This window comes from Phragmites australis, chromosome 16, assembly GCF_958298935.1.
Source record: "Phragmites australis chromosome 16, lpPhrAust1.1, whole genome shotgun sequence".
NCBI classification, from domain to species: domain Eukaryota; kingdom Viridiplantae; phylum Streptophyta; class Magnoliopsida; order Poales; family Poaceae; genus Phragmites; species Phragmites australis.
This window is the reverse complement of record NC_084936.1, coordinates 10,404,478-10,420,560: the sequence shown is the minus strand read 5'-3', so window position 1 is coordinate 10,420,560 and position 16,083 is coordinate 10,404,478. Positions and strand designations below refer to the sequence as shown.

The 16,083-nt window shown below is 41.3% G+C and overlaps 2 protein-coding genes across 2 annotated transcripts; one reads left to right on the top strand and one right to left on the bottom strand.

The window, feature by feature from the left end:
* Positions 1 to 6,317: 6,317 nt before the first annotated feature.
* Positions 6,318 to 7,644, top strand: LOC133896143 (transcription factor MYB36-like). The gene is made up of 3 exons (XM_062336666.1): positions 6,318 to 6,493; positions 6,638 to 6,767; positions 6,857 to 7,644. Exons 1-3 carry the CDS (start codon positions 6,358 to 6,360, stop codon positions 7,458 to 7,460), a joined length of 870 nt encoding a protein of 289 aa, XP_062192650.1. The 5' UTR covers positions 6,318 to 6,357; the 3' UTR covers positions 7,461 to 7,644.
* Positions 7,645 to 9,952: 2,308 nt separating this feature from the next.
* Positions 9,953 to 14,734, bottom strand: LOC133896494 (aspartate carbamoyltransferase, chloroplastic-like). The gene is made up of 5 exons (XM_062337123.1): positions 14,224 to 14,734; positions 12,747 to 12,886; positions 11,805 to 11,978; positions 11,468 to 11,704; positions 9,953 to 10,369 (listed from the first exon to the last, which is right to left on the bottom strand). The coding sequence occupies exons 1-5, from the start codon at positions 14,645 to 14,647 to the stop codon at positions 10,262 to 10,264; spliced, it is 1,083 nt and encodes a 360-aa protein (XP_062193107.1). The 5' UTR covers positions 14,648 to 14,734; the 3' UTR covers positions 9,953 to 10,261.
* Between the last annotated feature and the right edge of the window lie 1,349 nt (positions 14,735 to 16,083).

Genomic DNA, 16,083 nt, shown 5'->3' with positions numbered 1-16,083 from the left:
CAACACTCAAATTATCTCGTGCAACTACTTTGTTCCTGCCAAGAGACGTGCAGTACAGCTGTCAAAGGTACGTGTAGTGGTACTATTTTTTTTCCAATAGCATCAAATTAGTTTAGAAACTCAGACAGAAGAAAACCAGGATTATGTCATGGTCTATCCACGGGTGCAAGTACATGGCACACGATTATTTTTTCTTTGTCACCCACAATTAGAAAATGAAGAAGAAAACACTAGTCAAAAGGCCTGTAAATAATGTACATATATAGTGCTCTTCATTGGACAAAATTCAGTTTATTGCACAGAGATGCTAAATCTCTCCAAGTTTACTTGATCAGCCAACAAGACCACTACAAAGCTTATCTTACTCCTCCTGAGATCCCTGAATAATGTGGTCAACTCACCTTATCCAAAGAATGATTAAACAAGGGGCAGCACAACATTACTAAATTTCATAATTCAAGAGACTTGTTAAGGTATAATGCCCTTGTTTGTCAGTTGTTTAGGTGAGTCTACTCCATGGTGTCAGGTCACAGAGCCTGCTTCTGCTTGGAGGCAACTGCCAGAGTTGTGATGCTCCATGCCTTGCTACTAACTTTAAGGTTCTTTTGAGCTTGGCACAGGGGCAACTTGGCCACGCAAATCTTTTTGAACATGGATTTTTAATTGGATGTATCATCATTAATTGCCCCTTTCTGTCTAAGCCTTTGCTCTTTTGTTTAGGGCATTGTTTGCTTACTGATGCTACTTCTTTTAGGACAGCATCTTGGAGATATATCTCACTTATCCTCTGCAAGAGCAACTAACACCACTGAGATAGAAGTGAACATCTATCTAGTCAAGTGTATACTACACATTTATTATCATCTTAATCTTGGATGATTCTGGTTATGTGAGCAAGATACATTCTACTGTACTATAAAATCATGGCCATTGAGGGAGGCTGCAACAACTTCTCATCCTCCAAGTCAAAAGTGTACTCGTTCAGGTGTAATTTCCCAGACCTGCTTCGCTCTGACCAAGGAAGGAACATTCAGACAAGACGGTATCCAGAACAAGTGTACGTGCTTCATATTAAAAGGCAGCAAGTGCTGGTAGCTCAAACATAGAGTACGCATACGGTACGTGTACACTGTCCTTACGCATACGGAAGGGAAAATGAAGAATCAGGAGACCACAACATGTGACTCGTCTCTATTCTCTTGCAGCTGACAATTTCAGATATAATTGGATGGTAGTGAAACTTGACTGACACCATACACAAATGATTTCATGATAGTTAGGTACGTATTGAAAAAGAATGTTTTCTTCAACAATCCAATACCATGCAAAACTTAAGGACGAGCCTTTGAAATAAAATTATATTGTTCTGCACATAATTCAGGGGGAAAAGGGTATTTGTTTCCTGAGTAACACTCATGGTTTCGTTCTACGATGAACAGATGAGATGATATTGTTCTGCAAGCTGCTTCTACCCCAGTGTTCAATCTGTTCTCTTGCCATAATGTTCAGCTTCTGTTCTCATCGAACTGAATTTGATATTATATCCAAGTTGTGGTTCATCACAATATACTAAGAATCAATCTAAAACCAACCACCCCAAAACGCAATGGCCCTTTCTTTTCAAACAAAAAGTGCTTGCAGAAACCATAGAGGTCAATGATCTAGTAATATGAAACACAAAGATGCATGCTGCATAAACAACCTAGTTGATCCTCATGTCCAATTGTTGTTTAACACCTTCCTTGACATGCAAAGAGAAGCACATTCACATAAAAAAAAATTAGGGCCCGTTAACGAGGGAATTTCACAAAAATTTCTGCAGGAATGTTTCTCCTTAGAATTTTTTGTGAAATTCCTGCATTTGTAACGGGGCTAAAGCAATTCCAATATCATATTCATCCATGATTGTAACACAGATGTTTTTTTTTCTTTTTTGCAGGAGCGACGCAGAATAATTGACATGGCAAAAACATATATACTAATATACTATGAGCTTACAAACGGCACTGGGATGAATAGGTCTTCAGGGTCAAAATGCATGACGCCATGGAGGGAGAGGATACTTCTGCATTGTCAGTTGCAACTGCCCATGTACTTTTGGCAGGTCAGCCTAGGAGGTGGAGGGGTCCCCAAGCTTCGGTTTGGTATTGCATCTGCGTTCCAGCATGGGACCAGCCTAAGTTAGAGTTCTTGACATGGGAGCAGAGTACAACAATAACTGAATGGAAATGGAGAACGTGGACCGGTCATCCTTGTTACCTCTGGCTCTGGAGGTAGTACGCGGCACGTAGAGTACAGTTTCTGTCAAAGTTCTGGTACTTGAATTATTGGTGATGTTATTCTCTTACCAATTTGAGAGGAATTTTGATGACACTGTATTAAGACTAAATTTGCCAAGAAGACATTGAGAGGACTTAGGCCCTATTTGGTTCGATTTTTATGTGCTTCTGTTTCGTAGGAGTTAGAAGTCGAACCAAACAGCTCAGTTATGAGCTGATTTTTGAGGAAATAAATTAAAAGCTGAGAAGCTGGTTTAGATGAGCTTTTCTGATTTTTGATATGCTGAGAAGCTAAAAATTTATTTAAAAAACTAATAGTAAAAAGCTATCAATCAGAAACCAGAAAAGCTAAAAACCAAAAGCCTCAGCCTAACCAAACATATGCTTAATTTGCATGTACAGTATAGTTCAAACTATGTACCCCACAGATTATTCAGGTTCAGAACTGGGAAGACTTTAAGCATGATGAGGTCCTTATGATGGTTACTGGGAATGTTTCGATTATTGGCCAAAATTGGGGTTAGTCGAGTTATAATTGTAGCTCTTTCCCAGTTGTTCACCACATTTTTTTCCCTTTTATAATATTTTGAAGTGTTGAAAGAAAATCATGTTTTCCTTGACAATGAAAACAAGTCATGTTTGATTTTACAGGATTTATTTTAGTTGTGGAGGGGCATTTGGAGTTCAAAAAATCTGCTATCCTAAAAGAAAACTATCTGGCATTAAGTGAAAACTAGCTGACTTCTTTCAAAATTTTAAAAAAAAAATTCATGGATTTGAGTTTGATCATGTCTAAAAAGTAAAAACTAATAATGCACATGTTCCTTTGAAAATGGCGATAGAGGTATCACTCATGCCATGAACCAAACCTTTTAGGCTATGTTTAGAAGTAAGGGGAGAAAATTTTATGGAAGGAGATCTCTAAGGGGATTTTAAGGGTAATTCGTTTTTATGGAGGAAATTTCCGCCCAGGTTTGTATTCCCCTGCTGCTGTTTGAGAAACAAGGGGATAAAAATCCTAGGGACAAAAATGGTCTCAAAAAAACAGAAAAAAATAGAGAATTTTTTTTTAAAAAAAAACGTAGTATCTTCGTTCCACCGTGTAACACACCGTAAACATCACGAAATAGAAGAGCAGCAACATGAATTTATCTTCATTCCACCATGGTACAGATCTTTTTGACAACTAGCAACCTATACCACAAAGTTCTCGTGTACCTGAGGGTTTACAAATCACAATATGGCAACCTATACTACATTTCTTGTTTACAAATCACAATATGGCAACAGATGAAATGAAAGAACTCGTGTATGACCAAGCCTCTCACAGTGCTAACGGTCAATTAAGCACGGTCTCACTGAGCTGACCTGGGTTCAAGGCTTGCATCCTTTTAATGAAATCCTAGGGGAATGTTCTCTCACTTGGTGCTCTTTTTTTTTTTTTTTGAAAGAACTCATGTACCTGAGGGTTGTCGATGCGGTCAAGCTCACAACCATCAACAAGGAGAGATCTAGAAATGTACTGCCAGCCCAACGTGTCGCTCTCAAGATCAGTGTCCAGTAATGTGTCCCAAAAGTACTTCATCCCCCAGCACCATGGCAGCTGGAGCACCTTGACAAAGAAGCTCGAGAAGACGATTAAAGTTAAAGCCTAAAACTCATATAAACTGAAACACAATGTGCTTCTCTATCGATGTATACTGTGCATAGTATATAAGGCTTGTACATTCGATGTATATTGTGCTTAGCAATTACCATCTATCAAACATTAACTTGCAAAGGTAAAAAGTGAAGTTTTGAACCCAAGTATGAAATCGAAAGAAAAATTAACAAAAAATAAAACCAAAATAAATCAGGAGATACTCATGTGCCCACATTGAAATTACTATTCCAATCAATTGCACCCATATATACTTGCAACAAAAGGGAGGAGCCCAAGAACAGAAATCAAATTTGGCGAAGGGAAGGCCAAATCAGGCATGCCTGCTAGTCCATGCCTGTGAGTCAGGATGATTTACTCGTCGAGGGATTGGGTGCCACGTTTTTCCTTGCTAATCTGCCTCTAAATTGCCCACGAACCGCATTGGAACACATCGAGATCTAGGAGGATGTGAAACCTTAGTGAGGGGAAGTAGATAGGAACTCTAGGGAGGAGAAGCGGAGAAAGACGAAGAAACTCTCACCTTGCTGGAGGGGAAGAAAGCAGTGAAGGTCCCACCATCAGGGTCGCGAGGAGGTGTGTTGTGGTCAAGAGATTGCGGCGTCGCAATCGCTTCTCGTGGGGGACGGACGATGAAATGGGATGAGCAAAACAGGGAAAACTTCTTTACCTACCTTGGTGGGGGAAAACTCCCCCATGGAAACGGAGTGGATCAGGTTGGATATCCCCGTCACGTGGACTTCCAAACGCACATTTTGATCGCCTCGTGGATTGTTCCCCACGGGCTTCCTTCCCCGGGAACAGGTTGGTATCCCAACGGGGTTTTCAGCTCCCAAACGAGCCCTTATAGATAATTTTGTTCTTGCATAAGCATCAGCATCAATGTTTCATTAAAATTACTTTCAAAATAACTATTTCGACAGGTACAAAATGTACGGTTCAAGCTGGAAGGACATTAAACTAGCAATAAAACAGGTCATTTTACCTCTTGCTTCAACCCTTGTTGAATCCAAGGATCAATCCATGTCGATTACCAATCATGCTTACCCCATGACAGTGATTCTAGTGGATGGATGAAGACAAGAACGAAAAATTGGGATTGCATTGCAGTCTTATCCGTTGACATGTTTCATTGATTTAGTAAAGGCGCCATTCTAGTTAGACCCTAATCCTGAGTAAATTTAACTATGTTCACAGCATTTGGCTCAGTTTCAACGTACAGGTGGTGTACTAGCTTCGTCCTCTACATGACTCACCACTACCCTATTTGATCTCTATGCAATGGTCATCAAGCTATGAAAATTGTAGAGTACTAACTGCTCATCGTTCCTTGTGCTATATGCTTATCTATCCTAAATCCTAGTGTAGTTCTAAATCTAGTACAATTCGAAACCTATCGAACAGAGTTCAAAGTTCAGTAGTAACCGGCCGGTTACCGACAACCCTAGTAGATTTTTTGCCATTTTGACAGAAGAAAAAACTCAATATAGTCATGTGATACTTCTTAAAAAGCGTAACTCTGAAAGGCAGTACTTGTTCAAATTACCTAAATCTTGCACAATCTTCTGAAGAAATAATCGCATTGAGACTATATTTAAGGATATATTTAGCTAAATTTGTTAAGGGTGTATTTGTTTGCTTGAATGCTTAGCCTGGTCTATAGCCAGTCTAAGTGTATGCAGTAGCAATTTATTTGGTTGAATATATTTCTTCAGTCTGAATGAGAAGAGATGTTGTTTGGTTACTCGTACGAAGATATGTTGCATGAGATAAAAATATACAAACAAACACTATTATGATATTTATTTTATATCATTGTACTATTATAGTTCTTAATTTATCTTATTAAGTCTTAATATTCTTTAAAATACATTAATATGCACTAATAACATCGTTAGTTGGGCACCAGGCTATATCCAGCGAGCCTTACTCTGCCGAAACATCCAAATTCCATGTATCTATAGAGCCAGACTGATTGTATGCATTTTCATCGTGAGAGCTAGGCTCAGCGTGACATGCAGACAACCAACCACTTGTTATGTGTATCCTATAGACCAGGCTAAGTCATATAGAGGCAACCAAACATACGCTAAGGCAAAAGATGTTCCACTTGATGTTTCAGATAAGTGGATGCATGACACAGAAAGTTCAGCAAAACACAGAATATACCATGCACCTTTCTGCATGCATAGCATAGGTGGCCGGAGAAACAAAAGCCAAAGTTTTTTCCCTCCAAAGTACACGGGAACAAAAGCTCGTGTCATCAGTCATCAGCCTCAACATGAAGGTCAAACCATATCCCTACGTTTCTAAAGCCCTCTCGCCTGGTCCTATAAATCCCGATCAAATGGGCACATACCACGCCATGACCGAACCACCTCACACACACACAGAGAGAGAAGAGAACAGAGAGAGAAGATGGGGAGAGCACCCTGCTGCGACAAGGCAACGGTGAAGAAGGGGCCATGGTCACCGGAGGAGGATGCAATGCTCAAGAACTACATTGAGGAGCATGGCACTGGGGGCAACTGGATCGCCCTGCCGCAAAAGATAGGTAATGAACTAATTAACTCTTGCTCCTCCAAGCATGCATTTTCAGACATGCCAGATGTGACCTGTGCACATTCATTACTATGTTTCTTTCTTCCTTTTTTCAGCTTGTTTTATTGTCTTTGTGTGATGATCCATGAAACTGCAGGGATGAAGAGATGTGGCAAGAGCTGCAGGCTGAGGTGGTTGAACTACCTGCGGCCAAACATAAAGCATGGGGACTTCACCTCAGAGGAGGACGGCATCATCTGCAGCCTCTACATTAGCATAGGGAGCAGGTGCAGACCTAGCTAACGACTCCCTTTGTTTACACCTAGGCTGAACTCCATGCTAAGTTGCTAACCATGCGTGTGCTTAACATGGTCAGGTGGTCCATCATCGCCGCACAGCTGCCGGGGAGGACTGACAATGATGTCAAGAACTACTGGAACACAAAGCTGAAGAAGAGGCTCCTCGGGCGGCGCAAGAACCGGGACGCGCACCACCGCCACAGCACCGGCGCCGCAAGCGAGATGCCCGCCGAGAACATGAACGACGGTGAGCGGGCGCTGAGCGCGTCGGCGATGGAGAGGATCCAGCTCTGTATGCAGCTGCAGAACCCCCTTGGCACCACCCGCAACCCCTTGATGTGGCCTAGCTGCAGGACCACTCAAAGCAACAATAGCAATGTCACAGTAACTGAACAAGGGCAGTCCAGCTCCCTGAATGCGCAGCTGGAGGGCGCTGCCATGGACAGGCTTACTTCGCCGTCGAGCGCAGAGAACTCGGATGTCATCAACATCGAGGCCGAGCTCCAAGAACTGCTCTACGGTGAGGGGGGTCAAGGGAAAGCCGGCGCGATTGACGGCGGTGCGCAGCAGGGGGATGTGGACTGGTGGAGCTATGATCAGGACAAGTCTGTGAATTGCTGGGACTCCACTCCTGAAACAAACTCGGGGTTCCAGGACTACACATCTGTTTATGACATTTAATTTGAAGTTCCAAGAACCTGTTAAAAGTAAGTTAGAGAGGTGAGTAATAGGGATTTTTCTAGACTTGGTTCTGGATTTGTGACATCTACACAAACTGGATGGAACGACTTGTAAGAAATCTGTAGTAAGCAGTAAGGGATAAATAAAGGTATGTAAAAAAGGCCAGGTTCCAAGAAATGCTATAATAGGGACTTATTCTGTTGATAGGAAAAGTGATGCTGGCAAAGTTGTTTAGGTTGCTTTTATTGAAGAAAACAAGAACTGGTGCCTACTGTCATCACATAGTCGACTTCATTTTCATGTCTTCTGGAACAACAATTTTTTGGTGTTAGAACCATGAAACTCTGACATCATTCAGGACTGGAAATGACACTTTATGAGCCAAACACGGTCTCCAATACTCATCTTTTACCACTACTTTTTTACATCAGTACTTTAATAAAATAATAATAAAACAAATACCATGAAAATAGTTTTGATGAAAAACTTAATACTACAATTTCTACACATTTATTTATATCGGTGATCAAAGTTTGATTACATCCATGTAGGAATAGAGGGAGTACATTGAAAAATGGCAACCCAGGCCTGAAGTACGTTGAAAAAATGGCAACACTGTCCTGAGGGGTACTCGGCTTGAATGCGTGGATTGTGCGTGTCGGCCGGTTGTACTTGCGTCACTGTGTCCGCATGCTGACCAGGAATCTTCTATAGCCAGACATGAGATGGGTATGATTTCTCAAAACAAAAAGAATGGACATGATATGGTTATGTGCTCAAACACCTTTTACCGATGAGTCAAATACAGTGAAGTGTCAACCTGCATACCACGTGTCAGTTTTATTTTTATGGCTTCACAACAATGTATTTAGATACAAGGCTATTAGTTTGTAAAATGAGTCCGTCTATAATCTACTTCAACATTTCTAACCCATCTAACATCTGATTTTTGGGCCATCCATTGATCTAATCCAATGGCACAACTCCACCCAACACACCGCTAGCTAGGCATCGTCGCTACCAGACGTGTCCTTGCCCACAGCTTGTCAACGTCTCTTTAGACGCCAATGAGCCACCTTGACCAGCCTGAGCCCTTATCCCCCATCAGGGATGAAAATATATAGAAACAGTTGGGAAAAAAAACACTTAGCCATTTTCACTTTCATTTTTTCTCAAGAGTTAGATTGCTATGTGTACACCCGCACACAATGGCACCGCGAAACGAGGTGCCTCATGAAGACGGTCCTCGTGTGTTGCGTGTGCCTTCATTTGGCACCACTTTCACATTTCTCAATTGAACAAAAATAAAAATAGGAAAGGCGAAAACGAACATAGAATTGTCGATTATACGAAAACGAATCAATATGAATGGAAATATGTCGGTACGCAATCTTATCGTGCTAGTGCCAACAAGGAGTAGACAACACGAAGTACAACCTCGCAGTCACGCATCACTCGTCACGCAAGCGCAGCCCCTCTCCTGGGCCAAGCGCACTGGGTTTCAGTCCCAGGCCTCTAACAAATCCTTGCCCTCCGTTTCGGCCCCAAGATCCGGTCAGGTCCCACTCCCTCACCCCACTGAGGTCCCTGCCAGAGCTGAGTTGCAAGATGTTGTGGGCTAGGGTTGGCAAAGATGTTGTGAGTTGGGCCTGTATGAAATGCAAAACGGGCTAAAAACGAGATTCTCCTAGCTAAAAAGGGGATTTCAAGAAAACAGACAGGATGAGGTCTCAATTGTTTTTTGCCCCTTTTCCAAACGTCTCCGTCCCATTCACGTATAAGAATTGGAAAAACGAAAATAATCAGGAAAAAACGAAAAACGCCTGCGGGACAGAATATTCCCATACCACTTTCATCCCGTCCCCGTCGCCTCATTCTTCGACTCTAGTGACCTTCTCCACCGCACCATAGCCCCTCCCACCATCATTTCTCATCTCCAACGGCCTCCTGCTGCCACCTACTCCCTCGCTAACCTCTCTCTTTCTTCACATCCCTACCCACCGCCTAGAGCTCCAGTAGCGATCTTCCCTCTAAGCCAGCCTCCACCACCGAAACCCTAAAGCTCACCAGAGATGGAGAAGATGGGATGAAGAGAAGGAAGAAGAAAATTCGGATGCTGAGGAGGTAAGAAACACTCGGTTTGATTTTAGCATCCCCCCTGTAGAAAAGCTGTAGCTGCAGAAACAGGATTTATATTGCCAATCAAACCATGGTTCAGTCAGGAAGCAAGGGACGCTTGCTAAACCAATCAATACTCTGGCAAGTTAACACGCCTTGCTATTGCTTGCCTCGGGTTCCAGCTTTCATTCCCGTCTCTCCGGCACAGCCACGGCACACGCCTGATGTAGCCTGAAGTGCGAATATGTTGCAAAGGTAGCTCATCAATGATCCTATCCTACCAAAAAGCCATTATTATGCTGTTACAATTTGCTACAATTAACACTTCAGAAGCAAGGGACGCTTGCTAAAAATGTAGCAGAACATCATCACAATTCACAACTGAATCGTGCAAGTGATTTTGCGTTGTATAAAAGCACAGAGGAGTCTTGTAAGCTGTATACAACCGTCCACGGATGATGCTCCGCATTATCATATGAGAACAGTGAAACTTTGTTTGGAACACATTTTGAACATTAACATTAAGCATGCAGAACACTATTGCTACATTCTTGCAAGGATCCAACCTTTTATTCCCTGCACAGCACTGACAAGTTGAATTTTGGATTGGGCAACACATTAATTGTACATTTTCTGATCCCTCGACACAGCACACTAGCACAGCTCAGGCACTAGGAAAACTGTCAGTGACCAATAAGCAGAAGTTTAAGCAATGCCATCCTTATGTAGAGGCCATTCTTAGCCTGCCTAAAATATGCAGCCCTTGGATCACTATCAACATCTACTGTGATCTGCAAAAAATTGCACCTCGTTCAGAACTTCAGATTTTTTGGTTGGTATTGAACTATACAGAGAAATAGTACCAAACATCCGAGCAAGAATACGTCAATTGCCAACTTAGAATTATGATTGCTGAATCCATGGTCTTGGCCACGGTTATTTCATCAAGTACTGATGAAGATAGGCAATTTACTAACTCTAGATGATTTATGTAATTGCTCCTTTTAAAAAACAAATGTGCATAATAATGCCCCTAAGAACTGGAAAATTTCGAACCATCAACTTTTCCAGATTTCGACAAGATTTCAAGCCAATTTTCCAGCTGGACTCATGCCCAAGTAGGCTAAAGGTTCACTAACCACTTGCAACCAGCTGCAAACAAGTGTTCTGCCTAATCAGTTTTGGAGTTCACAGTGGCTTTGACATAACTACTTGGAACAGCACACTCACATACTGAATGAAAATTGGTAACATCTACCTACACCAAGCCATATTGTTTGGCATGGTAACTACTGACCAGTCCAAATAGACAACTTTGACACCTCCATTCACAGGTTTATTAAGGGCTAGTTTGTGTGTGCGAGTGTGCAGTGCCAGTGCTGTGCTATGCTGCACTTAGTTTCAGAGTTGTTATGGAAAAGCAGTAGTGAAAATTCTAGCATACTGCTTGGCAAATTAGATTATAGTTTAACAAACTATGTCATCCAATAGTTTATACTTCTTCTTTTTTTGCTCATATGAACAAATAACTAATTCCATATTTTTATCTTGCTTGAAACCCAACAGAATATAGTTTTGCAATATGGTTTACAAAGAAAAACAAAAGTAACTAACCAAACATCAAAGTATCTAAAAAAAGTTCCATCAAACAGGTTATTATAATGCACCACAATGCCAAACAGAGCCTACAGCTCACACTTGAATATTAGATGGCTGAAATGCTGATGCAACACAATGTAACACCAATAGAAAGCAAAGCCGGATCCTAGGCAATAAATATAATCCCTAAGGTCAACTAAAGCCAATGATATCTCATTTGGGACATAGACTACAATGATATCAAACAATGAATACTGTCATGTGGCTTTATTATAAGTATAATTTCTCACCTCATCAAGCCTTGGAAGGGGATGCATGATGACAGCATGTTTTGGCAGCACATCTAAAACCTTCTTGTCCACGATATACTTGCCACGAGCAGCTTCGTAAAGATCGATCCTCTCACCAAATCTTTCTTTCTGAATGCGTGTTTGGTAAATAACATCACACTTGGATGCCACCTCCAATAAATCTGAACTTTCTTCCCATTCAACACCTTGAGAATTTAAGTAGTCCTTGATGTCATCCTTTGGGGCAGAAGGAAAACAAGCACCATTCCATTTATTTCATCTTGCTAAAGTAGAAATGAAAAGAAACAAATGTGATATTTGTTGACAAGAGTAGTACCTTCATTTTAACAACATCTGGAGATACAAAGTATATCTTAATATTCTGGTATTTAGCAATCAAATAAGCCAGAGAACGAACAGTCCTCCCATTAGCAAGGTCGCCAACCAAACCGAGTTTAATTCCATCTAGTGTGCCGATTTCTCTCTTTATAGTGTACACATCCAACAGAGCCTGAAGAAAGGAATGAAATTATCAAATAGAAAGAAATTCTCAGGCCGGAAGATGGATGCAACATAAATGGTATTTCAGCAAGTTGCTTAATAGAAAGTTGACTCCAATGAGCATGACCTGACATTACTTATCGACATGATGTGAAGATAAAGAGGTATTCTGGAAGAACTTTTAAGTACATGACCATAAAAAATGAGCTGAAAATCGGTTTCATAGTTTGTGATAGAAGGAATATTTGCAAGTCCAGGATATACCATCAGGAAGATGCCAACAGAATGAAGTTGTAGTACATTTATTAATATATGATATAAAGCATATGCCAGTGCATGATCTGTTCAAAGCAGAAGCACAATTCATAAATGGCTATTTTTTTTATCATTGTCATTCTTCTGATGCTATGATTGTGTGCTAAGGAGAGCATCGGACATGCCTAGAAAAGAAACCACATGAAGAAAATTTTGCAAAAATATCTGGGCTAAAGCCTATTTCATGAGTGTCCATCCCAAAGCCGAAGTGCCCAACGTTATCCTTTTTACATCCTAAAGCGTGCTCAATCTCTGAAATGGCCATCAAACAGTTCGTTATAGCTCATGAATAACTTTGCAGCAACCCCGCTGATGACTAGAGCATCATTCAATAGAGTTTTTAGCTCCTATACTGAGATAAAAACTGGAAATTCCTGGTCTCAGGAGCTGTGCTCCAAGTATGATGACACTATTTTCCGAGTAAAAGGGAGGGGGAGAGAAGGGTCAGAAACTGAATATTGACCTGAGTTGGATGTTGCCCTGGCCCATCACCTGCGTTAATAACTGGAATGTTTGCAGTATCAGCTGCTCTTCTTGCAGCTCCACTTTCAAAATGTCTCAGAACAACAATATCAGAATAACCCTCAACAGTCCTAATGGTATCTGCAGCATGGATACACATGGTTAGTAATGTCAAATTCAATCAAGAAAATGCAGAAATGGGTAACTTTGACTCCGGTTAGTAAAAAATAAGAATAATTAGATTGTCAATTCCATGCTGAGAGAAAATAGAAAATTTTCTGGAAAATGTTTCGTTCCAGTATACTAATAACACATGGTTTTCTGAATAATCAGCCCTGTGGTCCCTGCATGCAAACCAGCAGGCAATGGCATAATGCATATTCAAATTATCCAAGATTACATGATCGTGTTTGTAACACTAATCCCACCTGAACAGTACAGAATAGTTTCTATAAGCATTCCACATCGAAATCAGAATCATCCAACACATCACCCTTATTCCCAAACAAAGTGCATGTACAAGTCCAACAGCTAATGAACCATTAATTATGTAAATGAACTAGTCCCAGATCGCTCACCTTTCTTTCATGGGATTGCCCAGAAAACTCTTGTTTGTCGAATGGTACTACCCAAAAAAAAATTGTCGAATTATACTACCCAATTTTTTTTACTTTGAAGTGACAATTACCACCTGAAATAAACTTGACCCACCCCAAACTACCAAAAGATTTCAGCTTTGAAACTAGTTCTGCTGAACAATTATTTCCATAGCATCATGATACACACTTGAAGGTACCAAACTACCCCCAAATGACACAAGCTTTGCACATGGCCAGTCCAAGTCACAACCTGTTCTGAAATGCAACTGAACTACTCCCTCCATTTCTTTTTATAGGGCGTATTAGAATTTGAGAAAGACTTTTGAAGTATACTTTGACCATAATTTCTCTTACAATATATTATCAATTACTACGAAACAAATATCTTATTAAAAGATATGTGAAATACGAATCTATTGATATATCTTTTGTACAATAAACATGTGCATAATTTGACTAATTGTTGGTCAAAATTTATGAAGTTGACTTTTTTTAATCCTAATATGCCCTATATTTTGAAACGGAGGGAGTAATAATTAAGAACATATGCAGTCAATCGAAATTACTCCCAAACCATTCCGCGCATACCCAAAAAAACACCTCCAAAACCTTTCCAAATCCTCCAAGTCTCAATGTTTGTACTCCAACTCCAAGTTATTGCACAACTAGCGCCAAGTGCGTATCTCAAAAATCCAAAATGTAAAACCAATTTGTTTCCAGAAGGTTCAAAATGATAGCATGTGCTGAAGTAGCAACCATCCTGAACCTGAATGCACCCAAAATCACTCCAATTTCATCCAAGACTCCGATTTTGCCGCTCAAATCATTTATTCACCAATGCGATACTCGACAAGATTCTTTCAGGCAGCTAACGCTCACCTTCGAGTGTCTCGCCCTTGGCGGCGGAGGAAAACTCGCGCGCGTTCTCGGTGGTGAGCACCTCCCCGCCGAGCCTCCGCATGGCGGCCTCGAAGGAGAGGCGCGTGCGCGTGGAGGGCTCGTAGAAGAGCGTGGCCATGAGGTACCCCTCAAGGACGCGGCTGGGGGAGCCGTGGGAGCCCCGCTCCACGGCCTCCATCTCCCGCGCCACCTCGAAGATCTCGTTGAGCGCGTCGCGGTCGAACTGTTGCGCCTCGATCACGTCGCCCAGCCGCGGCGACGGCGACGGCGCGGCGGCGGCGGCGGTTAAGGCTCGGGGACGAGGGGAGGAGGAGGAGAAGGGGAAGGGCGCGAGCAGGCGGGGCTTGCGGGGGGAAGGGAGGAGAAGGTGGGGAAGCGGGAGCGTGGCGCGGGCGGCCGCCATGGGGGAGGAGGCGGCAGGAAGAGAGAGGGTTTAGGGTTTTGCCTTTCCGGACTGGGGTTTGGAATATTTTCCTCGGTATAGGACTTGTAATTTTCTTTGACATGCATATCCATTATTTTGGTTCTATGTTCTATGGAGGTTATGCCCGGGGGGGGGGGGGGGTTACCTTTTCATGCAGTGCCTTTTAGTTAAAAGTTTTTTATATGCCCCAGGACTCAAGTTAAATCTTCTTTGGGCCTTTTGAAAGTTTTAGACTTTAGAACTTGAGAAATGTCGGGAAAAAACCTGAAATTAGGGGCTGTATGGAACCTTTGTAGGAAACAGCACATTTCCCACAGGATGAGAGAAAATTATCGCTTTTCAAACAAGCTTTACTTTTAAAGCTCTGCTTTAAATTGGAAACTTTTGAAATGATTCTTTCGTTGGCGAAGTACTTCTTTGTTCAATATATTATGTGATGGTCATATTCATGCCTATAAGGAACCTTAGGCCCTTCACGATATATGCTTAGAGTGATGCTCAAAGAGGAGAGACGGTTCGGACATAGCTCCTCACGCTATAGGCTATGATGCCATAGCTCAGAAATTCTAGAGCGATACAACTTCTTGCCTCTTTCCAATTCATTAGATAATCATTGTTTTGTAAGACAAAGCAAAACGGGGAGAAGGGAGAGACAAAGAGGACGCATAAAAAGGAAAACAGAAGTACGAAGATATGGAGTAAGGGCTTGTTTGGCAGGAAAGGTTTCGATTTTAGATTTTTTCTGAAAACGTTTTTCTGGTGAATCACTTTTAATTTTTTGAAAACGTTTGGCAGGGATTCTAGATTCGGATTCTTGAAGAAAAATAACCTGAGTGATTCTCAAAACGGATAAAACATCATTTTGGTTGATTCTTCTCGTAGTGTTAAAAATAAGAAACGTTTCAGATGATTCAAGGTGAAACATTTCACATTTTAATGTGTTTAACAGGAATTCCAAAGAATTAACAGAGAATCTAAAAAGTTTCTTACGATCAACCGAACAGACAAAAACTAAAGGGGCCGTGCAAACAATAATGCTTGACAAAGAGACCCATGACTGACACCACACACTGCAAATTGAACTGCGCAATGCTAACTTATCTACATGGACGAGTATTTTTCAAGCATCACTCCGCCACTGTGAAGGGCCTTAGGATTATATTTATTGTCTTTACAAGAGCCATTACTTTCAAAGGAAAAGGCCAAGCGTTATTGTTTGCACCGTCCCTTTCAGTTTTTTCTTACTCCATGTCTTCGTACTTTTGTTTTCCTTTTTTTGAAACTGTTGCATACGCAAAACCTTTTTTTTACATGTAAGAATTAAGTTTTTGTCCTCATTTTCTTTTCTTCTTCTTAAACTTTAACAAGTTTGGAGAAAAAAATATGCCCTTGGAGCCAGACACATGCACCTATTT

What these genes read in the sequence shown, in the direction of transcription:
- LOC133896494 (XM_062337123.1), bottom strand. Translation starts at nt 14,647, where the DNA reads ATGGCGGCCGCCCGCGCCACGCTCCCGCTTCCCCACCTTCTCCTCCCT. An exon ending in CAAGGGCGAGACACTCGAAG is followed by an intron (nt 12,887 to 14,223) that starts GTGAGCGTTAGC and finishes TCCATGCTGCAG; the next exon opens with ATACCATTAGGACTGTTGAG. An exon ending in CAGGGCAACATCCAACTCAG is followed by an intron (nt 11,979 to 12,746) that starts GTCAATATTCAG and finishes TCCTTTCTTCAG; the next exon opens with GCTCTGTTGGATGTGTACAC.
- LOC133896143 (XM_062336666.1), top strand. Translation starts at nt 6,358, where the DNA reads ATGGGGAGAGCACCCTGCTGCGACAAGGCAACGGTGAAGAAGGGGCCA. An exon ending in CGCCCTGCCGCAAAAGATAG is followed by an intron (nt 6,494 to 6,637) that starts GTAATGAACTAA and finishes ATGAAACTGCAG; the next exon opens with GGATGAAGAGATGTGGCAAG. An exon ending in TACATTAGCATAGGGAGCAG is followed by an intron (nt 6,768 to 6,856) that starts GTGCAGACCTAG and finishes TAACATGGTCAG; the next exon opens with GTGGTCCATCATCGCCGCAC.